Source organism: Dipteris shenzhenensis, chromosome 17, assembly GCF_047967505.1.
Source record: "Dipteris shenzhenensis isolate YYH24624 ecotype China chromosome 17, Dip_SZ_1.0, whole genome shotgun sequence".
NCBI lineage: Eukaryota > Viridiplantae > Streptophyta > Polypodiopsida > Gleicheniales > Dipteridaceae > Dipteris > Dipteris shenzhenensis.
Genome location: NC_141612.1, coordinates 51,092,648 through 51,119,515, shown reverse-complemented (window position 1 = coordinate 51,119,515; position 26,868 = coordinate 51,092,648). Strand labels below are relative to the sequence as shown.

Below are 26,868 nucleotides of genomic sequence, written 5' to 3'. Positions count from 1 at the left end.
GAATCTGAAGTAGTAAAAACTGACAATAGTAAGGCCTCAGTGCAGGGACGCAAAAGATCTTTCACGGACCATTGACACCTTAGATGATGTACCAGACTTCCAGGAGATACCACACGAGTTTGGTAATACGTTTACCTCGTGCTGTTCTGCTATCATGATTGGCATATAATTTCTTACAACTGAGCCACAAGATTACAGCCAAAATGAAAGCTGACCTTCAAAAATATCTTGTAAAACTGACTGCTTGTTGTTAGTTTTTCACATTTCAAATTGGGGCTGCACTGGTGTTATAGATCTTCTTTCAAGATTTTGAGTGGAGATTTTGTTTATAAACGAGATCTGTAACACATCTCCAAAGTGCTTATTACTCGTTTAATCTGCTGCATTGGTGCAAGCTCCTTTCCCATAAAACTACTTTTATCCCCTTTCCCATATGAAAACATGTCAAATCATCATTTCCTTTCTCAATGGCAGAATCCACAACTGAAAAAGGACGATGGCACTCGACCTGTACGACGGATGTGATCTGCACGTTGTGCTGTTTTGGCAGCTTGCTCACAACGTTTTGCTTCTGCTGCAGCACGGCGGTCCTCTGCCTGCCGCCGTGCAGCTGCTAGCTTACTCAGCAGTTTTTCATGTGCATGAGACCTTGTTCTTTCTACTTTTACCTGTATAGTAAATACCTTGGTTTGATTAGAAAATACACAATAAAGACTGAAGTAAATTCCACTAAGGGAAGAGAGGTAAAGTTTAAACTCATTTCACTAGCTTAATACGTGTGCAATGCCATGAATTGTTTCTACATGGTAATTGTGAGGCAGTTTAAAAGATTACAGAAGTTGTGTGAAATAACTTTACACTTCTACAGCTATCACTGACACGCTAGTGTCAAGAGGCCAGGTTTGCAGTAAAATGTCAACAGTAATGAGAATTGCACACTGAACTGTGATTGCTGATGACAGTCATCTGTCAAGTCAAGCATGTAGATATTGAACCTCCATGTACCCACATTGTAATGTGCAGACGATACCGCATGGAACCGAGCATTATGTCTAAAGGACCATCCCAGACTAGACATAATAAAGTGTCAAAGTACACAGGGACAACATGGGAGAGAGAAATGCAGGAAAAACGTCTACAGAGAGAGAACAGTATTTCGAGAGAGAATGTTCTGCACAACAAACTGCAAGTGAGTGCAAGGCACAAGTGTTTAAAAAAATTATGCGCTTTACTCTCAGAAAAACCTCCATTGGAATGATCACACTCCAAGTTAGAACTGAACCCTGGAACACTCCAAACACAAGCTGAACAGTATTTGTGACAGTACAATACAAGGGCACATTGACCCATTTTATAGGGGGGAAAGTATACTGGCTGCAGACAGGCCGACCTGAACCAGGGTCTGGGTTAGCTGGTCTGCTAACCAGGTCCAGGTTGGGTTAACCCAACCTGGCCACATTGGACTAACCTAACCTGTGGTTGGATGGTTGGCTGGCCTAACTGGCCGGCTGTTCCTGGCCTTCAACCAGGCCTAAACCAGGCATAAACCGAGCCCTTAACCAGCCCCATATTCAGCCTACTTGCCCTGGCACTTTACCCCAACTATTGCATATGCTACAGGGAGAATCCTACAAGTATCTCGCCCTCACTCCCTATATACAAGCAGAAGATACCTAATTTTCGCACTCCTCTCAGCTCTTGGCTGTCAAACTAAACCCAGGGAGCTGGAGTAATTACGGAGCATCTAAAGAAGCTTCATGTCCTTCATCGAACTCACCTCCTCCCCAAAGTAGCCTTCGTAGCCACACCATCTCGTGCGCAGCTCCACAAGCAACCTGGTCTCAGCCTCAGTTGATGACAAGGCTGGCTGCTTCTCTCCACTCCATGAGGTTGCTCCCAGGCCCAGGGTACAACTGTCCTCTAATGTAGATCACCTCGTGCCTAAATCTCCTCTCCAATTTGAGAAGCTCCAACTTAGAGACTTCGCTCCCGCTGCATCATCTCAAGAATGCCACAACTCACTAAGACGAATACCTGTAAGAAAAGAGAGTAACGGAGTTTGTAGATCACATCATCAGTTGCTTCTTCCTCCAAAGCCCTGGCATGTTGCTTTGTCCTCGATAGCCACTAACTCTTCTTTAAACTTCATGTACTTGCCAGTCTTGCAAACATGATGCACTGACAATAGGGGGGACCAAGAGTCAGAACATAAAGAACCTAGCAAGTAAGCTTGAGGGGAATTCCTACCCTGACCTTGAATTGGTATAGTGGACTTATTGATGGATTTATGCCTATGTTCAGTGTTGCATGCAATTTATACAACTATATAATTAGAATTTAAATGAGTACAAAAGCTATTGCATTGACAGAGAATCAAAATGAGAAACAACTCAAAATTCCACACAAGAAACACTCAAGTTGATTTATTACTAGAGCACATCCCTACTGGGCTTGTTCCTCATTACAATGTAACCAAGATTGCCACACATGCTCTCACACAAGCATCAAAACATACTCACACACAAAAACGACCTGCTCAAAAGCTATATCATCACGCAAACCGCCAAGAGAGACCGCCTCTTCTCGTGCTAGCCAGTAGCTCTCAAACCGTCAACCTCTAGGCCAAGAGTCGCATGTCCTCCCTGAAACCATAAAGGTCGACCCTCATGGAACCGCCTGGAGAGTGTGAGAATGAAGGCGGCTTGCTGTCTCCTCTACCTACGTAGTCTATTGCATGCAAGGAAGCCACCTAGACCTACACCACATCTAACCACACCACTTACCCTAACTAAGTGGATGAACTCATGAGGATGATCACTCACTAACTCCAACACTTATCACCAATGCAGAAATTACATGACCGCCACTGAATGTCTTGGCAATCTTCTCACGAATGTATCATGTGCTTGAAAGCACCACTGTACACAATCCACTCTCACTCACCGGCCGTGTGACCTACTCGTGTCTATGATCCATGTGTACAAATGCTGGGGTTGTCGTAGCTGAAGACAGCTAATGAACTAGTACCCTTGTCAAGGATACGCTCAAGGCACTTAATCCAATAGTGACCCTTCTTGCCACAGTGGTTACAACTCCAATTCACCTTTAGGGTCTCACGATCTGGATTGGACTTCTTTTCTAAATACTTTCCTTACTCTTGTTGTTGCTCTGCCCGGTTGATTGCAGGACCGCCAAGGCGTTGGATCCATCACCCTATGGAGGGTTGTTGAGCTACTCCTCCCTGTCCAACACCATCGCCACGTGCTCCTTCCACATGAGAAGTTGAGTCTCCAAATCATGATCAGAGAGGAGTAGAACGCTGAGTACTACGAAAAAAGATGGAACAGCAAAGTGATGGCTATATCCTATGATACAAACTCATTCCCAACACACTTCCAACGAGATAGGCTTCATAGTTTATCGATACCCTATTGTAGAGCGATGCCAAGTGCTTCCAAGTTCCTTTGGCCAGCGTCATGTGCTTCGCATGATTGAACACTTGAGGGGTACAATTGATAAAGATGAAAGAGAAAATTCGGACATTGACACAATCCCACAACTCTGCCATGGTTTCCCGCTCCTTCCACTCAATGATGCCAAGGTCCTCCTCATCCAAATCTGGCTTCATAATTCCAACAAGAATCAAATCTGGTTAACCAAGTCATAGGACTACAACACTGATTGCATCATTACCCTTCAAACTCCATAGATGTTTTCGTCCAACTAAAAGTCCACCGGGAATGTGGAAAGCATGGAGGTCTTCACCAGCTTCTCTAGCCATCTCTAGCAAACTTGCCATCTCAATGAGAACTTGTTCTTATGAAGGGAGAGTGGATGGGAAGGAAAAGAAAGAAGGGGCTGCAAGCAGGCTTTCAGCAATGCCTCTTCCTCGCTTCTTCTTCTTGCCAGGAACTGTCCAGGCCTCCAAACATCAGCAAACTCCTTCAACCTAAGAGCTCTCTTCCTTCCCAAGGCTTTAAGATACCTTGGGCTTTGATGCCATGTCAAAATACACAGCGGAAGATAGAGTGTGAGAGAGAAATGCAGGAAAAACGTCTAGAGAGACTCTACTACATTTTTAGAGAGAATGTATCGTGCAACAAACCGCAAGTGACTCCAAGGTAGGACTGCACCCTGCAACACTGTCCAAACACAAGCTGAACTGAACCTGACCTGACCAGGTCTGGGTTGGCTAGTCTGCTAGCCCGAATTGGTGTAGCCGATTTAACCCAACCTTGGTCAGGTTGGTCTGACCCGACCCTGTGGTTGGGTGGTTGGCTGCCCTACCTCGCCCCAACCAGCTATTGTTCCTGTCCTGGCCTTTAACCAGGCCTAAGCTCATCCCTCAACCAGACCCATATTCAGCCTAATTACCATGCCTACTTGCCCTAGCTTATGCCATGGCATTGCCCCCAACTACTGCATATGTTATGGGGAGATCCTACAACTCTCGCCCTCACTCCCTATAGTATACACAGGAGATGCCTAACTTTCACGCACCCTCTCTTGGCTCCAAGATGTCGAGCCAAATCCAAATACCTCAGGCAAGCACACTGAGGTACAAAGAACCGCTCACTCCCTATATTACAAACAGAGGATGCCTAGCTTTCATATAACTGTGCCTGGAGCATAAGTCACACAGATGCATGCACGCGTGCGTGCACACGTGCACCATAGCTACTAAAAAATGTCATTCCCCATTCTTGGAACCAGGGAACACCGTTCCAAATAAGGACACATACTCAGCATGTTTGAAAACGGCGAACGACATTTTGGCATTCCTGTAACGTTTTTGGAAGGTGTTCCCTAGAGAAACAAACCATTCCAGAACAGTTCCCAAAAAAGAAACTTTTTTTTGTTTGGGGAAGTGGTCTTCTCATATATTAGGGACACCATTTGGTTATCCACATACGCAAAGCTTCCAAAGCTTAAAACCAACAAGCTACCTATGAATTTTGTTTTTTTTTCAAAGTTTAAGCTAAAATAGAAAGTTGAAAGCTAAAGAAATTTATTGTCTTTTACATTCAAGCACAGTTTTATGTCATATGATATGAGATGGTGTGGATTATGTGATACGATGATGTGTCACGTGACGTTCACATGTTTCAACATTTGGTGTCCCCCCCCCCCCGCCCCCCCCCATCTCAGACTTAAACTAATGTAATGTCAGCTGATTGTCTCTCATAGTAGACCGTAGCTAGCCTAAAATAACTTTAGAGATGCTATATGCACTCTTAAGAGACTCTCAATCTCTAACTAATGTTGGTGTTTATCCCTTTTTTGGTCTGTACTTTGTCTCATAGGCCCGTGAGGCCTTTTGCTGACATTAATACATCTCTCTCTCTCTCTCTCTCTCTCTCTCTCTCTCTCTCTCAGCCTTCAGCCTCTCCTGCTCAAAACTCCCGCTCAGCCTTCCGCCTCTCTCTCAGCCTCCGCCTCTCCCGCTCAGCCCTCCACCTCTCCCGCTCAGCTCTCTGCCTCTATCGCCTAGCCGCTCACCTAGCTCTCCCGCATCTCCCTGTCTAGCTGCTCCACTCCAGGCGGTGCACACAGCAGCAGGCGGGTTGCGGCGGCACTACGCTCAAGTCAAGGGAGTTGGTAGATCCAGGGAGCAGTTCGCCAGCCTAGGGGGGCGCAAAAGTAGCCCTCTCTCAACCCCAGACTAAGTTGAGGCCCAGGCTCTCAGTCTGGGGTGTTAGAGACAGCAAAGGGGCCTCCAAAATACTCACAAGCCACCATGGAGATCTCGAAGGCCTCCATGGAGAAGAAATCTGCTATCTCAACTCTTACCTCGACACCTACAACGAAGAAACTCTCGTTTACTGCCATTATCAGTTTGCCCTGACTCCCTCTCCTTATGATTTGAACTATCAGAGGCAACGCAACAAACTCGCAGGTCTGAACCTACAGGAACAAGTTTACTATCTACAACAAGAACTTAGAGAGGCTAAGGCTCGACTCGCCTCTTTGGAGATGAAAGTTTTCAATATGGCAAACAAAGGAAAATAGGAAATCATACAAGAAGGACTACAGATACAAAGTGAAGCAGCGCTCAAACCAAAGCTGGTAACCAAAGTCCAAGACTTAGTTACCACTCAGGTCAAATCAGTAAAGCAGGAAATTACAGCAAAAATGGCCAATAAAAATCAATACATGGAGTGTTTATGAAGAAGTACAAAAACATGAAAAGAGAGTGACTAATGCACGATTCATACGCATAGGGGGGCTACCAGAGGGCTGATTTGAAGGAAGTCAAAAGGAAAAGATGGAGAATATCGTGGAAAGAATCCCACAAATAGAGTGGAAAGTTGCAGATGTAATAGCTGTCTTACAGGAAAGGACACAAGCCAAAGTATGCTTCAAGGACAAGATGAAAAGAAGCAAGATTCTCAAGCAAACCAATAAGTTGAAGGGTGCTAAAATATGGATGGCAGAGGAGCTCACCCCAACTCAGCTCAAACTGAAAGCCACTAAATTGACTAAAGTGAAGGATGCTCGGAAAATGGGCTGTTTACAGAGATGGAAGAGCACTAATTAGAGATTTCAAATTCAAACCTAAAGACTCTCAGTGATGTAATGCACGACGATTGTCTTTTGTAGTAGACCGTAGCTAACCTATAATAACTAGAGAGTAAGTGCTATACACACTCCAAAGAGACTCTCAATCTATAACTGATGTTTGGTGTTTATCCTTTTGGTGTGTGTTTTGTCCCATAGGCCCGTGAGGCCTCCAGAGGACTCTCTCTCTCTCTCTCTCTCTCTCTCTCTCTCTCTTTGCACTCCTTGGGAGCTGCCATGTGCCCTCCCTAAAGAAGATGTACTAGAGGGTTTCTTGCTGTCCCATAGACCTTTTGGTCTCCAGTGGACGTTAATAGACTTTCTTTCTTTTTTTCTCCTGCAAACATTTCCCGATAGGGGGATTAGGGGTTAACGCACAGACACCCTACCCCATCCGACTAGCTGAAGCAGGTATATTACCTCTAGAGAGGGAAGCATTATGTCAATTCATGGCTTATTAACAAAGTTTAGAAGATCGACGCCAATAGGATACCACACAAGACGATGAAAGCTACACAAATCATGGGTTGGCAAGAGGGAATACAGTGGAGGAATCAGTGGGTGGATCAAGTACTTCCAAACAGATACAAGGGATCCTATATCCACGCTATAGAGATTCACTCCGCTGGAAACTGGTCACTGAAACACGAGAAAAGCCTGACCAAGCAACTGGCTACTATCTTGAGATCTTGCGAGACGTACTTATGAGCCTTATCAAGCAAGCCACGGGTGACCAGTCAAAAACCCCATGTCTTGCTTGACATGGCTCTACAAGAAAGGCCAGATGGAATCGTGGGATATAATAGCCATTGATATACCAGAAGATGCATGTGAAATAAGGGAGATTGTGGCGCTAACAAATTCTACAATCTAGCAAACCCAGGAACAAAAACGTAGTTTTATAACAGGAAATTAACTCGACGGACAGCTATGTAATGCAAAAACACCTCGGGGAAGACATATCAACATGCAAAAGGCACCTAGCAAAATTAGAACTAATTCACATGATTTCAAGGTAGAGAGGGACAGATGGGCAAGACCCCGGATCCCCAAAGAGGAAAGAAATCTGCAAAATCTTAACCACAAGGGGAGTGGAAATTGAACAGCATGTACTTTTGAGATGTAGAGCATGCACACATCAAAGAAGGATATGGGGACAGCAAAGATCTAAAACATCTACTGGAGCAGCCAATTAAAAAGCTAGGAACATCGCAATAAGGTACTAGGTCTAGTACACAAGCTAGCCCAACAAGTATTCAATACATGACAAGTGCAATATTTTCTCTCACTGGATGTAAGGGATCACTATTAGTTGATAGTGATCGCCAGTCCCATAGGTCCTGAAGGGTCTCCCAAGACATTAATACAATCATATCATCCCTCCCTCCCTCCCATAGGTCCTGAAGGGTCACCCGCGGACTTTAATACAATCATATCATATATCTCCTTCCTCCCCCCCCCCTTCTCTCTCTCTCTCTCTCTCCGCCTCTGCCCCTGCCCACTTTTGCTCCTCCGCCTCCCACCTCTACTCCTCCCACTTGCCCGCATGTACTCGCCTGCCTCGGCTCCTCCCACCTCCCTCCTTCTACTCCACCCGCCTCTGCTCCGCCTCGTTGCCTGCTTAGCTGCTCCGCCTCTGTCCCCTGCCCGCTTAGCCCTGTCTACCCTCAACCAACCCTGCCTAGCCTCACCAACCCTCCGCCTTCCCCCGCCTAGCCTGGAACCCCTAGTTGGGTTGAGCCCCCAACTCAACTAGGGGGTTAGTTCAGCCAGAAGGTAACAGGAGATATGGCCAGCAAAGAATGGCCCAGCCTACCCTCCTCTTCAAAATCACCCTCTACTCCACCAACCTCCAATAGCAGAGCTCTATATGCCACAGTTGCAGCCAGGATGCCTTCCCCGTATGCGCATATCTTTGAACAAGGTGGTCTTTTTGACCGACTCACTATTGGGTATCACAAACAGATTTTCTTCCTACGGATCAAGTGCGAGAGCTGAAGATGCAACTGGCAGATGCCATAACTAGAATTCAAGTTTTGGAAGGACCTGATAAGAAGGAAGTCATTGATGGTGTTGTAAAGTCATGTAATGCTTCCCCCCCTACCCCCCAACTAGTCTCTAGAGTCAAGAATCTAGTTCAAACAGAAGTGCAGACAGCCAAGCAAGAAGTGATTGTGGAGTTTGATGCAAAGATCAACAAAGCTGATATTCAAGAAGAGATTAAAGAACATGCAGCTAGAAAGGATAATGCTTTGAAAATCAGAATTGGGGGGCTTCCAAATGAATGGTATAAAGAAGAGGAATCATTCGGTGATACCTTTGCACATGTCAAAGCAGCCATGCCTACTATTGATTGGACAACTGATGCACATGACAATCCTAACAATCCTGATGATGATGGTGAAGCTCGAGCAGTCCAGATAGGTAGGTGTAATGGTCATGCTATCATTACATTCAACTCACGAGACCTACGTAAAAAGTATTATGGAAATCTCATAAGGTGAAAGGGACTAAGATATGGATAGCCGAAGAACGCACAAGAGCTCAACTGAAGGATAAGACAAAGGAATTACCAAAGGCTCAGGCTGCGAGGAAGGACAGTAAATGGGCAGTCTATCACGAAGGAGTAGCACTCATTAAAGAGTTTAAATCAAAACCAAAAGGCTCTCGGTCTTAAACTAATGTATGGCCAGCTATATCTACTATGTTTTATCTAGGTTATCACATAGGTACTTTAAATAAAATGGAGCTGCCTCTGCACTCCTTGGGAGCTGCCCTGTGCCCTCCCTAAGTTGATGTACTAGTTGGTTCACGTTGTTCCATAGAACTCTTGGTCTCCCATGGACGTTAATAGACTTTCTTTCTCTCTCTCTCTCCCCCCCCCCCCCCCGCTAGCTCCTCTTGCCTATCACCAGTAACAGGTAGTAGCACTGCCACGAATAGCGGGCAAGCGCTCCACCACTAGCAACAATGACAACATGCCGCCAACAACCAATAGCACAGGGCCACACCCACAATAGGGGCAAGTCTCGTATAGGAGCAGTAGCAAGCCCCTAAGGCAAGGAGGGACTACGGGTTGGGCTGAAACCCCCCAATGCATCTCAAGGTTTAACTACAACAGGATGGCAGTTATCCAATTTGTACAAGCTGATATGGAGACACCCAAGATCAAGGCATTCACCCTTGCGAGGCCCTTCTACTCGGTTGTTGCAAGGTTTTCCATGACTCCTAGCCCATATGCAAAAACATATTAGCCCCTCAATCCAAAAGAGTGTGGCTATTACGTGGAGCTTGATGTCCGAAAACTCAATCTTCGGCTTGCAGCTCTAGAAAGAAAAGTCCACGATATGGAGGTCAATGGAAAGCAAGAAGTCATAAACGAGCTGCTGCATAAGTGTAGTGCATCTCCACCAACACCTCACTTGGTTTCTAAAATGCAGAGCAGATCCTACGCATGAGGGGATTCTAGATGGCTGCCATGTCACAAGGACATTCACAAAAGACAAAATTAACTACATCAAGAAGAAGATACCACAAATGGAATGGGATCCATATGTTATCTAGAATATCCACAAAAGAGGACACAGATACAAGTCTCTGTCAATGACAAGGCAGCAAAGTTCAAGAGTCCACAGACACACAGGCTGAAGGGCATAAAGATATGAATATCTGAGGAGCTCACTCCAACTCATCTCAAGCAAAGATCCATTGAACTTACTAAAGTGAAAGAAGCCAAAAAAGCAAGAAAATGGGCAATGTACCGTGTGAAGGACAAGCATTGATTAGAGAATTCAAATTTCATCCCAAAGACTCTCTGTCTTAAATTGATGTAATAAAGATGACACTATCATAGCACTAGAAGTTAGGTGTGCTCCATAATAATAATGAGTTGCATTATGCACTCTCTAGGAGATGCCTTGTGCACTCCCTCTCTCCTCGAAGATGTAATAGTTTCTTTTTCTTATGTGTACCTTGTCTCATAGGGCCATGAGACATTCTCCAAACGTTAATAAATCTCTCTCTCTCTCTCTCTCTCTCTCTCTCTCTCCAATATCCAACGCTCCAAAGGACATGCTATCATTACGCTCAAAATCACGAGATTTAAGGATCAGCCTTCTCTGCCACTCATACAAGTTGAAAGGGACTAAGCTATGAATAGCTAAGGAACTCACATGAGCTCAATTGAAGCATAAAGCCACAGAGTTAGCCAAGGTTAAGGTTGCTAGAAAAGATGGAAAATAGCAATTATCAACACCAAAAGACTCTCAGTCTTAAACTAATGTATGGCTAATTATGTTCTTTTAGATTATTATGTAGGTACCCTAAAATAACCGGAGTGACTTTTGTACTCCATTGGGGCTGCCTGTGTCACGTGTACTAGATGGTTCCTATGTTATCCCATAGACCTATTGGTCACACGCGCACACTTTTTTTTAATAGTGAAAGCTTTGATTGATTATATTACAAGAATAGTTATCTCAGAAAAGAGGCGCTAGAAAATACATCAACTGAAGATCTCAGTATAAGCCAAATATGCATCCTGATCTATTTGGTGAGTCTATAAGCAATCAAAGAAAGATTGCTGCTTAAAGAAAGCAAATAAAGAAAAATTGGGATCACTAAAGACTTTACAATTGCAATCTGTCCATAAAGTCCAAAGTGCCCAATAACGAGCCCAAACAAAGAAAAGATGAAACTTTGGTCAATGTGGATGAAAACCAAAGAGCCAGAAAAATTTGCCAAAGAGAAGAGTCGGAAATCTTGCTCGTAGCCTCTGTCGAAGAGAATCCAGAAACTCGCCGTTCCTCAGGAGACAATCTCTCTCTGAACTGGGCTTACTATTAGGTCGCTAGCCCACATCAAACTTGACTTTGGTCGTCTTGGCAAATTTCCTTTTCGTGAAAGAGTCATCCTGCTGCTTACCTTTGAATCCTGGAGTCATCCCTTGCATGAGAGCATAGGCTGTAGTAGCATTCTCAATCAGTTGAGATATGTTGGAGACCTTTGTCTTGGTGCAATAGTCACGAAGCTCCTTTGGCAGCCCACAATAATACTTTTCCACCTGCTCAAACAATGATACGGTCCTATACGAGCTGACTGGCAATAAGGCCTCCCAGAACTTTTTGTTATACTCTTCAAGATTCTTACATTTGCGGCATCCAGCTTATGCCATGCTGTCATTATATCCACTTCAAAAGTGGTGGTGAGCCAAGCAGATGAGAAAACTTGCTTGAACTCAATCCAAGTGTTAGGGGCTTTACCCTGCAAAAGCAAATTGGTCCACCATTGGAGTGTGTTACCCTTCAAGAAGGTGGCTGCCCTTCGTACCTTGGAAGACTCTATGAAATGACCACCGGAATAGGCAGCATCAAACTGTTGCACAAATGTCAGGGCCTTCAATCTATCCTGCATCCCATTGAAGGTGTCAAACTTCACATCTGCCCCTCCCTCCTTATAATCTTTCAGCTTACCTTTGGGAGTAAGATTATCATAAACTGGGGGCTGTAAATATGGTGGAGGCATCGTGGATCCCATATTCTGTACTATATCACCTGTGCCCATGGTGGGGTTGACCATTCCAGATCCCATTCCTTGCATCTGTGGCACACTCCAAGTGTTGCTTATCATTCCTGGCATCCCTGTCTGCATACCGGGCTGCATCCCTATGTTTGCATACATCATATTGGCATTTGCAGGGGGCATTCCACCCTCCATATGCTGCTGCAAATTCTGCATTCCTGGCTGGAAACTACCCAAGTATGTACCAGGCATACTAAGCCCTTCAGTGGGCTGTCCCACCATTGATTGAAAAACCGTTCCTCCACCAAAATATCCTGGATGCTTCATGGGCTGAGGGAGGACTTGCTGTCCTTGATTAACTGAATGAAAAGTATTGACATTACCCGCCACAGGGGTGACTGTAGGCATCTCTGGTGGCTGTCCACTGAAAGATACACGCCTCTAAGTCTTCTTATGCTTTGTCTGCTTCTTCTCACCTGTCTTTTTGCTTCCAAGGGGAGCAATACTACCAGGAGAAGCTTGCATAATCTCCATGAAAGTCTTTTGCAGCTGTGACAGGGCTCCCACTGCACTTTGCATTTGTAACTAAAAAAGGGCATTGGGATCAAGCTCCTGTACCTCATCTAACTCATCCTGCGAATCCTCAGTGGCATGCTCAGGAGAAACATCCTGTCCCTCATCAGTTTGCTCTTCTTCACCCTCACTGGTGTTGTGCTCCATCTCCAAGCTGTCTGCTTCCTACTCGGAGATAGTCAGTGATCTCTCGCGGTGCAACATGATTGTTGATGATATGGCGGTAACAAAAATGCAATGGGGCTTTCTTCACCCAACTCTCCCAGGGCTCACCTCTGTAGGAAGATGGTGATATCCCGGCAATGGAACCACTGTAACCGGCCTTCAGTTTCCTAAAGGGCAGGGGCAGTAGACCTTAACTTGCATCGCATATTCATTATTCACAGCCACATTGCATCATTTCCAACCACTTAACTTTAAACAATACCACTTACAAACAACTTGAGAAATAACTGGATGGAGGCTAGAGTGCCCCTGCTCAATCAAACCAAGTACAAGACACCACACTGGCCCCAAACACTTGGTGCCCCTTCCGGTATTTATTTATTTCTTTAGGAATGAAAATGGTACATACAACAAGGGCTCTCCCTTGTGCTCTGCCCCGCGGGCAATTCCACTGTCCAAGCCAAACCTTGGCTATAACCTGCATTCCATCCTAGTGCACACACTAGCACCCAAGTGCCAAGGCAAAGCTAAGGCATTCACCATTTGTCCATGTCCAACTGTAAAAGTGTCCAGGCATTCCACAAAGACTGTAACCAACTGTTAATGACCAGGCATCTAAACACTTCCCAAAAATCTCCAAATGCAATCACATGAAAAGGATAGTGACAAGAGAACTCAAACCAGCTTCAACTGACTTCAATCCAGCTCCGAAACACCTCCAAAAGCAACACATCCAGTGTTGAGGCTAGCAGGAGTAACATGCAGAACAGGAAATAAACGTCCGCAGCCTTTGGAGTCCGTGCAGCAGCAGCAAAATAGCGTCCGTACAGCCAGCAAATAAACATCCGTACAACCTGCCTTGGGAGTCGTGAAACAGCCCCTACAGGCTACAGCAGGTACAGCAGCGATGGAAACTCCATGCAATGAGCCTTGGGATTCTTGCAACTTGAAAGACCCCATACAGCATGCGTTGAAAGGCCATACAATCTGCCTTGGATCCCATACAGCAGCACCAATGGGCCGTACAGTCCGTATGGGGCCTTTAATGGAGCACATGCAGTCTGTACAGCTGCCTCAAAATGCGTGCAACAGCAAATAACGTGGGAAAAAAGGCGATCTCCAAAAAAAATGCGTGAAAAATGAATCACACCCATAGAAAACGTACGTTGGCCTTGGAAGGAGAGGAAGAGGGTAGGTATGCATGAGGGAATGCCACGTGGCCCCCTCATTAAAGCTCTAACCCTTGCAAACCAATGGAACATTGGTTTGCCCCTCACCTCACATTAAAATCCTAACCCCTTCTAACCAATGAAACATTGGTTTCCTTGGGCCTAACTTTAAGACCCCTCTAAACCTTGCCTTGCCCCTAGCAAGTAGGCCTAACGTGTGCACCTAGGGACTTCTGGGAAGTGTCTCTTCCCCTGGGCTAGCCCCCTAAGCCAAAGTTAGTCACGGTTCATAACTTCACGTCCCCGTGACAGAGAGTTTGGCCAAGCTCCAGTACAGAAGCTTGCGCTCTGCTGTAATATCAATCTCTCAAGAACCGGGGTGATCTGCTGCTCTGTTGTAATATCGATACCGACCTAGCACCCGAGGTATCTTGCTGGATACCGCAGGCACTCCTCCACTCTCGAATCTCCGGAGTCTCCTTAGAGCCTATGAAGAAACCGATGGATTTTGTCCAATTCATCCGTGCACCCAACTTCCAAGGCCTCACAATAAATATCCACGACTCCCTGGACTCTCTCCAAGCTCGTTGTGGTGCCCTCTACATACAAGGCTGTGTCATCTACAAACTCGGAATCCAATAGCTCCTCTTCTGTTTGATTGGGAGCCTCAACCCTGTGAGGCTCGCCACCTGCGATCTCAAGTAGTAGCCCAGTGCCTCCGCCACAAAAAGAAAAAGAAAGGGAGCTAGGGGACAGCCCTCACGAACCAATCGCAGGAGAGAAAAGGCCTCGCCCATGTGTCCACCTAAAAGCATTTGACTAGAGCTCCCCGCACAGAGTGCAAAGACTCCTTTGATTCATCTGTTTGAGAAACCTAACCTCTGCATAGTGCCCTCCAGGAAAGACCACTCCACCCTGTCGTAAGCCTTCTCAAAATCCAAAAGAAGGATGGTGAAGGGCTGTGACTCCTCCCTGGCCCAACCAAATCCACCCCCTACTCAAGGACTAAGGAAGGAAACCCGTATCGAAGATCTCCTAGAAGGCTGAGCGGAAAGGACTGGCAATGATCTCCCAGAAATTACGAAAGAAGGCCGGAGTCAAGCCATCTTCGCCAGGACACTTTTGGGTCGGAAGGGCCTTGAGGGCTTCCCAAAGCTCCTTATCCATGATAGGCTCCTCCAAGCTCCTGCAACTCCCTCGAGACTATTGTCGGAACATGGTCCCAAAATAACTTATGAGCCACAAGACAAGCTGGAGTCACCCTCTCCGCTTGAAAGAGCTGGCAGTAGAAATCCGTGGCCAAGAATCTCCTGTGGATCAGTGTGCAAGATGCCTTGCGGATCCCATAATCGTTGTAGCTGCATGCCTACCGAACAAGGTCCAGTGGTCTGAAAAAACTGCTTCGTCATCCTATGCCCTTGCTAAACCCAGCAGGCTCAAGTGGAGTGGTACGAAAACTCAGCTCGCCAAACCTTTGTGCCAAGGAGCTCAAGGCGCGCACTCTCATATCTATCACTAAGCCACTAGGATCTTGGGTCATGTTCCTTGAGCTTGTCTATGGAGGCAACGTTCCGTCACAGTGCACGCTCGCACCGTCTAAGGACGTGAGAATGCAACTCCTCACTGCTCCTCTGAATTGCATCTGCCACCCACAAAGCCCAACCCTCGCAGGGTACTGACTCTGCCTTCTGCCAAAATCTCTGCAATAACCAGCTGAATCTCCTTATCCTATACTAGGTCCTCTCAAATGCGGACCCCCTTTTGGGAAAGACCACGGCGGTGCTACTCTTGGTATTATATTGCTAAAGAGTGGTTTGACATCATGGTGCCTACTAGAATCCCTGTAGAGCCACCTCTATGGAGTGCCCAGTCCCCAACATAGAAGCGATCCAGCCTCTCAAAAAATCCATCATATCGCCTCGGGCCGAATGAGAAAAGAAGGCTGCCAGGGATCCTGCTGAACTCTGGCCCTCTCCACGAGTCTCTGTCACTAATTGTGAAGATGAACTACTCCCAAGACCTCCGCTCTACTGCTGGCATCTCGAAAAAGGAGGCACCCTCCTTCTTGTCCTCCCCAAACTCCACGTTGTTGAAGTGTCCTCCAACGATCCAGGAGGAGTCGACATCTGGCAAACACTCTGTCAGCCTCCTCCAAAAGGCCGAATGGTGCTGTCTGCACTTCCGGGCATACACATTCAGGATCCCAAATCTGGACTCTCCCATCCAAACTGCCCGCCTACGTGCACGGTCGTGGAGCCCGTGCACGTTCCAACTCACTATGGTCCAACTCACGAGGACGACTCACCTGTGGGTGGGTGCCTGTTCCAAAAAATGTCTTTTGTGACTTTGAGGGTGTTTTGGAGAGCGAGTAGTCCGTGTCCGTACGACGGCGTACCAAGGTGGACACCGGCTCTATGCCAATCTTCCATGCCCACTGCAACATGAAGAGGACGTCCACTCTGAACATCTCAGCACACTTCTAGAGTGGCCAGTAGTATGCCGAATGAATCCTTGCCTCAGGCGGCAATCTGATATTCCCTAGTGTCAATCCATAGATCTGCTTCTCCTGTGTGAAGCTCAACTGGAAATCCACTTCAGCACGATGGGTGTGCCAAATGTCTAGTCCCTGTGGACCCATCCAATCTTCCATCATGAGTGAGATCTGATCCTCCATCATAGCATCAAATACCCCTACGGTCCACTTCTCCTCGCTAAAATCACAAAACTGGATGTGTCTTGGAGCCCGCTATGCTAATTGGACCCCCTTTCCGGGACTGCAAGATGGGTGGAGAGGTCATGGGGGAAAATGCTTAAGAGACCTAATTTAAGTATTCAAATAACTCCTAAAAACTATTCTAACATAGAATAACAAATCAAACACTATAAATAGGAAATAAAATATTAGAAATCGTTTTTCCAAGCTTTTTCAGCCTGCTTTTAGTGAGGTTTCAGCTTTCACCCAAGATCTATATAAAGTTTGGGCTCAGTTCTAAATTACTCTCTCTGCAAATTTGCACCCTCTCACTGCTGCTCTCTTCTGCAAACTCGCCCTCTTCCTAGCCATCCTTATGCTGTCCAACTTTGATGAATTGCTGAAATTTCTGCTTCAACCTACCATTCTTCCTCCAAGACGAGTCATGGGGCAAGTATTCTTCGCATTTTTCACTTTTACAATCACTACACTTTCTTTTACACACTGTTTTTCTCGCATTAAGTTCCTTTTTTTGTCTTTAAGGCTACCAGAAAGTGATTTTCAGATTTCGCTTTTCATTCATAGGGCTTTCTAAAACTGATTTTATTTATACTCAACATGTTCCCTTCGATTTTCCAAGGTTCTAACCTCGTTTAGGTTGAAAAAGCTAACCGCTTTTGTTGTGGGCTATGTGTTCCAGAGTCTAAGGTTTCTATACTAACACTAACGGGTGGAATCTGAGTTTCTAGTGTTTCAAGGATAAGTGGGACCAAGACCACTTATGAGGCTTTCTTCATCTGATACCAGGATGAGGGCTTGCAGTGGTTACTTTCTTGGATGATTCTCAGTCATATGTACATCTGAGTCCCAATTTGAAAAGGAAGATCATTGTAACTGCTCTATATTTGAGTCTTGGTCTAGAACTCTCGATTTCCCGGAGGGGGGTTTGTCCAAAGATATGTACTACCATTATAGTGAGGCTAAGCATCATTGAATATATAAAAATACAACTGGGTTTACCCAGTTGGGGGGAGCGGCCTCATTCTCACCCAATCGGGTGCCGTTGTACTTGTCTCTATCTCTTTTATTTTCATGTTGTTATGTGGTGTGAATGCATTTAAAGTTGTGGTACTTTTATGTGGAATTTATTAAAGTTCTAAAATTCTAAGTTTATTAAGTTATTAGACTGGAAATCATGCTTCTGTGTAAGCACAACTCTGACATTGTTTTACAAGTCCTTGCAACTCCGGGGGACAGGATGCGCAATAGAGGCACATTGTCCTGGAGCGCGTCCGATGGCTATAGAAGGGCCCTGGGGCAGTGCGCAGGGACTAGGCAGTACCGTGGCCCCTTACAGGCTTTCAGGCAGTGCACCTATTGCGTATTGTTCTCAGCAGGTGTGACATGGCCTAGTGCTGCTCCCAGCAACAATGCCTTGCCTAGGCCATGCACAGAGACTGCTCTCATCAGCCGCGCAGCCTAGTCGGGGCCTAAAGTTGCCCCGCAACAGTAGGTGGAAGCGCGGAAACCAGTGAAGAAGCTGGGAGGGTGGGCACGAGGGGAAGGGAAACGTTGGTGGGGGTAAGGGGGGAGGTTTGGTGCAGAGAGAGAGAGAGAGAGAGAGAGAGAGAGAGAGAGAGAGAGAGATGATATGATTGTATTAAAGTCCGCGGGAGACCCTTCAGGATTAATGGGACTCGTGATCACTATCAACTAATAGTGATCCCTTACATCCGATGAGAGAAAATATTACAACTTGTCATGTCTATGAGTACTTGTTGGGCTAAGTTGTATGCTAGACCCTGTACCTGATTGCAATGTCCCAAAATCTCTTTCAAGTAGCTTCCTAGCTTTTTCGCTGGCTGCTCCAGTGATCCCTTACATCCAATGAGAGAAAATATTACAACTTGTCATGTCTTGAGTACTTGTTGGGCTAGGTTGTATGCTACACCCTGTACCTGATTGCAATGTTCCAAAATCTCTTTCAAGTAGCTTCCTAGCTTTTTCGCTGGCTGCTCCATCAAATTTTTTAGATCTCAATTTTCCTATACCCTTCGCTGATATGTGCATAGGCTCTACATCTCAGAAGTACATGCTGTTCATCTTCCATTTCCCCTATGGGGCAGATTTTGCAAGTCTTTCCTCTTTGAGGATCCGGGATCTTGCCCATCTATCCCTCTCTACCTCGAGATCATGTGAACTAGTTCTGATTTTGCAGATTAGATGCCTCTGAAATGTTAATATGTCTTTCACGAGGTATTTCTACGTTCCATAGCTGTCCATTGAGTTCATTGCTTGTTTATAAAACTGCATTTTTGTTCCCAGATTTTGCCAGAGTTTTTGTAGCATTTTCCGTGTCACTATCTCCCTTATTTTACATGCATCTTCTGGTATATACCCCATGATTCCATCCACTCTTTCCCTCTCTGTGCCAGCCCTTGATCTGTGTAGCTTCCATCGCCTTGTGTGGTATTCTTTTGGCATCCATCTTCTCAACTTTGTTGAGGTGAGCCTACCTACAATCTGTGGGGGCGAGGCTTATGTAGTCCTCACCCACATCATCTTACTTAGCTGCCTTCTTGCTAAAATGACCCCTAGTAATAACTCCACTAACTTGAATTATTTCCCTCTGCCATTACAAAACATAAAATGCTCACTACTCACGATTCAACTATGTCCCACCACAGAGATAGCCACTTTTATGGCAATGGCACGCAACGAAGGCTCATACCGCATATGTTTTGCTATTCGGGTAATATCTGAACATGTATGTCTAGCTTAAGTCCTAGCTTCTGGTACCATGTTAGAACATGCAGCAGAAACTTGAATCATCCATGAGTTTAGACCTCAGATCTCTAGATCTTACTGGGGTGTGCACACATACATATAAATGTAACCCAAGCTCAAACTCATAATAGACAGCAAGATATGGCAACCAACAACTGAAATAAGAACAGCCAAGAGGACACCCAAAAATGTAGTAAAAAATGTGCACTCACAAACCACACTAGTGACTACATGGACAGCCAGGTGCTGGCCAATAGTGAGGCCACAAATTGTGTCCCAAAGCTGCTGCTCACTCGTTCTGCTGTGCGCCCCTCAATGAGGTCTTCAGTGGCTCTGGAATGAACCCAAACCTCTCATTTGTCAGCCAGCACCCTTTCTCCCATCGATCCTGAAGGGTCATTTAATACAATCATATCATTTCATATCAAATGGTATCTGATCTTTTCCTGAGCTCTTCACGTAGGCTAAAGTGCTGCTGCAGGTGTCTCTGTCCACCCTGCTGGAACCTCTGTCTCCACCTTCTCTAGTACACAGATGCACTTCTTGAGGCTGGAAAAGATACCTGGATTCCTTGTCCTTGCTTCTGCACATCACAGCTCTCTCTAGTGCCCTAGCATGCACTCCTAAGGACCGGTTTGAAGCCTGCAGTGGGCTGGATTGAATGCCTCTATCCACACAATGGGACCTTTATATAGAGGCTGATATGCTGCTAAAACTGGACTAGTGGGGCCTGCTCTGCTGACCAGTCTGCAGGTCTGCCGACCTGGCAACCCTTCTGGATACCTGACCAGAGTAGTCTGCTGGCTGACCAGGCCAGCCCTTGGAGGCTTATAAAATCCCGATGGCTCCCCTCCTCTCGGGAATCTATGCATTCCTTATCAGTGTATTGGTGGCTATCTCCCAAGCACAGGTTAAGTTCGGCCCAGATGTGAAAGACGGAGCACCTGATAACGCATATTCATGGACCAGGAACTACGGGATCACCCTTCTCATTCTGGGGTGACCGATTTGCTGGGTCTTTGCCCAGATTCACAGCTCAAACAATGGGCTTCCTCTGCAGTCAATGCACGTCCTCTCCAAAGCCTATGTGCAGCCCCACGTGAGAATTTACCAGAACAGTCCCCACGTCAACTGACCTGCCCCGATGGGTGGGTCGAAAACAAACCCATAATTATTTGCTGTCCATGTGGCAGCCTGCGTGCTGCCAACATGGCAACCTCTCTTCCTACATGCTACAGGGTCACTCCCCCGTGCTCTCCTCATTTTGTTGACCCTAATTCTCCGACAGTCCTCTAAACAAGCATTGTTAGCTGCAGCCCACTCCTCTAATAATGATCTGCCCTCAGAAGAGCACTGAAAAACACATCCAAGTAATCTTCTGTTTCTAATCCAAAGAGCCACAAGTTAAACTCCAATATCTGCTCTTTGATGGCATAGTCCATGTCCCTACATTCCACCTGAGTCATACTTGGTGACTCGTCTATGATGTCGCCCCTAAGTGGTAGCAACCATCTGAAAATTCTCTTCCTGAAAATCTCCATCTAGAAAAGTGGACTGTCTCTGGATCAATGCTCCAACTTTGACTGTGAGAACCCTCAAGTTCGGATCCTGAGTCTTCCATGACTGCAAGCTGATCTCTGACAAGCTTGACTTTAATCAAATGCCACTTACCAGATCTCCTTCATCTTCATTCTAATCAACTGATTCTGGAGTGTAAGAATCTTGCCAGTGTCACTTGTCTCATACAAGTCTTTTAGATGGTCCAGGCCTCACCCGCCAACTGTATGTGCGGAATCACAAACCACACTATGACGATAACAGGATGCTGCCCCCACAAGTTGCTGCCCAAATCTGCTGCTCACTCTTTCTGCTGTGTGCCTCTCAATGAGGTCTTTAACAGCTATGTGTGGAGCCCAAAATTATGTCTGTTAGCCAGCACCCTTTCTACTGGTTAGAGCAAAAAAAATTTATAAGTAGGCACTCAATTCGGGATGCTCTAAGGTGGTTCTGATGATCTACACCCACCACTATTGCATGCTGATGGATGCCACGGGGCTGTCACATTACCTATTGTATGGTGGCTGCCCATTTGATTCTGCTACAAATATTGTGCTGCTTTCTAGAGTTTTTACAGAGCTTAGAAGTCTAAGGGAGTTTCTAATAATTAAATAAGGTGCCCTTTAAAGTAAGGGGTTTTTCCCCTTCCATAATGTTGTAGACAGCTTGGAAATCTATGTACTAGGCAGGAGACCTTTAAATAGAGAAGAGATACATGAAAACCCATTTCGTCTTGTTCTAAACCTCGAAACATGAAACAGACGAAATGTTTAGGACGGGACGCTCTCAACGAAACCTTTCTTCTGCCCAATTCAAAATACACATTTTTGCCCCATTTTTTCTAGAATCCATATGCTTTTAAGTTTTGACTCCACAAATATTGAATGGTCTACAGTTGAAACTTGAGAAAGGATCCTTCAAAGCAGCTACAGCCAGGAGAGAGATTTTTTTCAGAGTTTGGAGAGGATCTCCGTTCTTCTCTGAGTCTTCTTAAAAGGTTGAGGTGGCATTTTCAACCTCCATCCAATGAACCGTACAGCAATGGAGTTTGACTGAGTATGTTTCCGCACAAAGGGAATGCCTTGGAATCATGGGAAAATCACCTATAGATATCTAGTGGAGAAACAGAGAGGATGACGTAGCATGTAGGACAGAACCCCAGATAACACAATAATATACCTCTATCCTATTTTAAAAAAATTCTCCCAGCTTGGTCCATTTTTCTAACAAATAGAGAAGCAGCATCAAACAGCATTGCTAGCATTAGCTTAAAATTGCATACATGAGATATCAGTTTTAATGTAAGACAAAATATTCTACTTAAAGCCTGGTGAACGTTGCAAATCGTCCTTACCTCTATTCTCATCATCTCGGCCTCAGCTTTGGCTCTCTCGTGATTTTCCCAAGCTTGGATCTTTGCTTCCTCCCGCTTAAATCTTCTCAGAAGTGATTACATTGAAAAGGAAAATGAGTCTCGGCATGAAACAGTACAAATCAAATAAGTAGGTCACATTTTTTTGATGAAATATCACCGAGTTGGCATAAAAGCAGTCAGTGTAAATGTTGCCCAAAAAAACCAGAAAAAAGAAAACCTTAATCAATTATACCACGTAAACCTCATAGACTTTGAATAAAACGTGAGTGTAAGATAATTCACAAATTCACCTTTAGAATCTAGCAGCATTCTTTCTAACAGTTGAGATATTTAGCTTCTATCAACCATAGTACTCATGAGCTACGGGCTAAGATCCAGTACATGAATGGAGAACCATTCCTTCACATGTCTGCATCCCTCCTTCACCTACGCTACCATTCTCCTAGCTTCCCCTCACATAGGGGCCTTACAGGTGAGCAATTAAAATAAGGTAAAGGATGACAGGGGGTGGAACATTGACATCCACCCCCCCCCCCCTTTCAATGTCCACAGTCAAGAATCTTGCTTGGGTCAATGCCAAGGTACATGAAACGTTCTCCTTGGTCAAAGAGCTTTGTACACTGCTCATCTGCCTGGAAATTTATCTGCCACTTCCACCAATTGGTTGAAGATATGCTTGAGCATATGTTTCTAAGAGAGAGTCTTCATGGGAAAATTATCTCCCCATGGTAGAATTTGCTTATAACAATGCAAAGCATTCAAGTACAGGTTACAATCATTTTATGCTTATGTACCAGTTTCAACCTAAGTCACCGATTATGGTTGGGCTCACGGGAATAAACAATGCTGCTGCAAGGACATTCTTGCAAGACATGCAAGAAATGTTGCAGTTTGCCAAGGAGTCTATTAGAAGTGCCCAAGATCGGGATCTTGATTCAGGATCGTATCCTGTAGGTCTCATGGTTGGGTGGTGAGCAGCCTGCTCAGATTCCTCATGTTTGGTGTGTTCTTATGTTTGCTTGAAGGTCAAAGGTTTCAGGAGTACTGGGGTCGTGTCACTAACGCACGACCCATCATTCCTAGAGCCCTCTCATTTTTTTGTCCCCATGCAGGAATTTTATCTGCTTCAGCTCCACTGCTTTTAGGTTTCTTCTCCACCACTCCCCACAAATTTTTGTGCATGAACCAAAGGCATGTGGATAATTGCCAATTCGAGAAATTTCGCCCATCAAATCTAACTACAGCAGCTCTAGATCGATCTTTCTTAAGAGATTCTATGACGTTCAGTCGACTCTTCCAAGCACAAGAGTAGCTGCACAATTGACTCTCTATTGTGAATTCAAATAGCTTTACCAAACGTTCTCAAAAAAGCTCACAGGTCCTCGAATTTATGCAGCTACTCACATGTCCTCAAGTAGCACCGGCTCTGATACCAAATGTTGGAATTGACACTCTAGTATAATACTCAGCTCACCGAATTTTTGCACGCAATGGATAAAGAACATCACATGAAATATAAACTCCAGTTTTACCCATTCAAATGCTTGCACTATGGAAAGATATTGCAACACAAAGAGTAGACCAAAACACTCTTTATTAATTTGGACTCAGAGATAAAACCCTCGACTCTATATCCATGTCATGCCAACAGCCCTTGTTGCTCGTTATTACAACAAAAGAAGACTCTATACGACATCTCTATTGCAAACATAGCTTGCTCAGTGACTCAACTCAACTAAGGACCATGTCAACCAACTAAGGAGCATGAGCTCAAAGGCTCTCATGAGCTTACAAAGACACATGGCCCAAACAAAGAGAAGGAATATTGTCGCACCCATCACTCCTATGGTAGGGATTCATCCAGAGAGGGAACCGCTACAGGAAGAGCCACCAATACCATGTCCATCTCAATCATTGTTGCAAGAGCAGCCTGCCAACCAGTATTACATACGTCGGAGAACTCCAGTGCCACTAATCTTAAGGTTCGCAAAACACCCCCCATGAGAGGAATTCCCAACACCATGATGGGTCTCTTCGGTGGCTCTTTTGTCCATTAATGGCTCATTCCTTCTCCCTATCAAGTTGCCTCTCCACCCATTTGAAGCTTACACATCACAACTTTGCCTTTCCTCACACAATATTAGTTCTCTTTAGTAGCTTCTCCATTTTGGCCCATTCCTCATACTCTTCCCTTATCTGTGCTTCCTCCTTGCCACATATGCTCATATAATTAAGATCACACACAAACACAAAGACACACCTTTTTTTCTTTGGTGAAACCCATTTGTCATTATATTACAAAGAACAGTCCAAAGGAAAGGGACAGCCAGTTACAACCATCAAAATATACCATTCGACAACAAGACATCAGTATAATCTAGATCCCGTGCATGTAAACATTTAACGATCATAAAATGATTGCCCAAAAGAATTGATACTTAGACAAGGAAGGCTCACCAAAGACTCAATGGTTACAGTCCTTCCAAAGAGTCCGTAGTGTCTAATAGCAAACCCAATGAAAAAGAAAATCATATCCCTACCTCAGTGGATGAAAACCAAACAGCCAAAATTGCTTGCCAAAGCAAGCACTGGGAAAACGAGTGTCAAGCCTTTGCTGTAGCAAGAACAAAAAATTATGAGACTCAGGGAAATGTCAAAATAGATGAGGCACAGCAAGGACAACATCGTCAATGCATGGCAAGAGCAATATGACGACGAGCTAAAAGCTGTCCGAATGGAAGTACTCCAAGTAAAACTCGCCATAAGAAGAACTTTTGCTGAAGAGGGAGATGCCACCACCGAGAGAAGCGTCTCATAGACCAGATCCGATTGGCATGAAGAGAAACCCAAGGGGGAGGCAGCGAAACCTTATTCAAAGATACTCTGATATCAGCTAATGGTAGCGCATGGCAAACATGATCATTCAATTGGAGAACCCAATCTTTGAGGCAGTCAAGAATCTCAAGACAGAGTATGGGCTGAAAATCATGGAGCATCTGCATCAACGACAATGAAGCCAAAGACGCCTATAATGCTGCCCCAAAGCATACTATCTTACAACTACTGGAAGAAAGATGACTATACCAAAGAAAATAAGAGCAGCGAGGTTCCTGCAAAGCGAATGGAGGCGTGAACGCCTTTGACCAATGAAGGCTCTCAGCACACAAGGAGGTTCCTGCAACAGTATCCCTACCATTCCATTTAAGATAGGAGACTATGTGCTTCCAATCCAAAAGCAAGCGAGAGACAAAAGAGCATCCCTTTACCCTGTCATCAATGTGACCTAGAAGAAAGTCCCAGTGGGTGGGGCTGCCAATGACCAAAAGCTGCTGAAGATATATGCAAATCAAATGTCGCATCATGAATATCCACGCCTGATCTCCTTGCATGAACTGCAACATCATTTTCCCATTATGCACTCGAATATGCATATGAGAATTGAGTATATTCAGTCCCCCATGCATTTTAGGCGAGCAAAGGTGATCCACTGAAAGTAGCCTAAGAGCTTTCCATCGAAAAGCAAAAGCGCCATGATATTAGACATAAAACATGAGATGTCCTACTTGGCAAACATAATCAAGGGCAAATAAAATTGGATATATGGAACCAAAATTGATTGAACTTTACGATAGCGGACATGTAATGGCCAGGCTGCCAACTATGAGAAGAAAGGGAGAAGAAGGCAAGAGTGAGAGCAAGAGTGAGCTGAACGTCTGAATAGAAGAGTGTGAAAGTACAAAAAAGAGTGAGATGTTGTCTAAGTGACAAAACCCTTATCCTATTGTCATGTGTTGACACATAGATCATACTGATCTCCCCTGCATGCAACTTCTCTCTAACAAAATGATAATGAACCTCAATGTGCTTCGTGCAAGCACGAAACACAGAATTCTTTGCCACTGTTATAGCACCCTGACTATCATAAAGAATTGGAGAAGGACCCTCCAATAAGAGATGAAGATCAGCAAACAAACAACATAGCCAAACACATTCAACTGTCGCTGTGAAAGCTGCCGTGTACTCAGCTTCACATGAGGAAGTAGCCATTGTAGATTGTTTCTTGCTCAGCCAAGAAATGCAACCTTTGCCCAAAAAAGAAACAATTAGTACTAGTGGACTGCCTGGTATCATAGTCTCCAGCCCAATCTAAATTATGGTAAGCATGCATCTCACCCCCCTGGGAAACATCAAGCCATAAGGCTTTGTGCCTTGCAAATAATGGAAGATGTGTTTTACAGACTACCAATGAATGTGAGAAGAAAGGGAGCAGGTACAAAAGTACAGCGACGACCTACTGTATGGAGCCACTTGCGTCTTGATCGTACAGTCGTACAGTCTGTATGGAATAGCAACAGGAAGGACTGGCTGTACGGCACTTCACGAACTGGATGTACAGGAGCGGCAGATGTATGGACAGCGTCAGATCTGTAGTACGGACAAGAATCCGTACAGTCATACGAACGAGCGCGAGC

At 45.1% G+C, this 26,868-nt stretch overlaps 1 protein-coding gene and 1 pseudogene across 1 annotated transcript in view; both read right to left on the bottom strand.

The window, feature by feature from the left end:
• Positions 1-377: 377 nt before the first annotated feature.
• LOC147892262 (uncharacterized) overlaps positions 378-26,868 on the bottom strand; it is a 39,114-nt gene continuing 12,623 nt past the window's right edge. Inside the window, exons 4-5 of the mRNA XM_087388294.1 lie at positions 22,376-22,457; positions 378-668 (exon numbers count right to left, since the gene is read on the bottom strand). Coding sequence (XP_087244420.1) covers positions 465-668; positions 22,376-22,457 — 286 coding nt within the window. The 3' untranslated portion in view covers positions 378-464. The remainder of the gene's footprint in view (positions 669-22,375; positions 22,458-26,868) is intronic.
• LOC147892263 (uncharacterized) lies at positions 11,408-12,207 on the bottom strand (annotated as a pseudogene).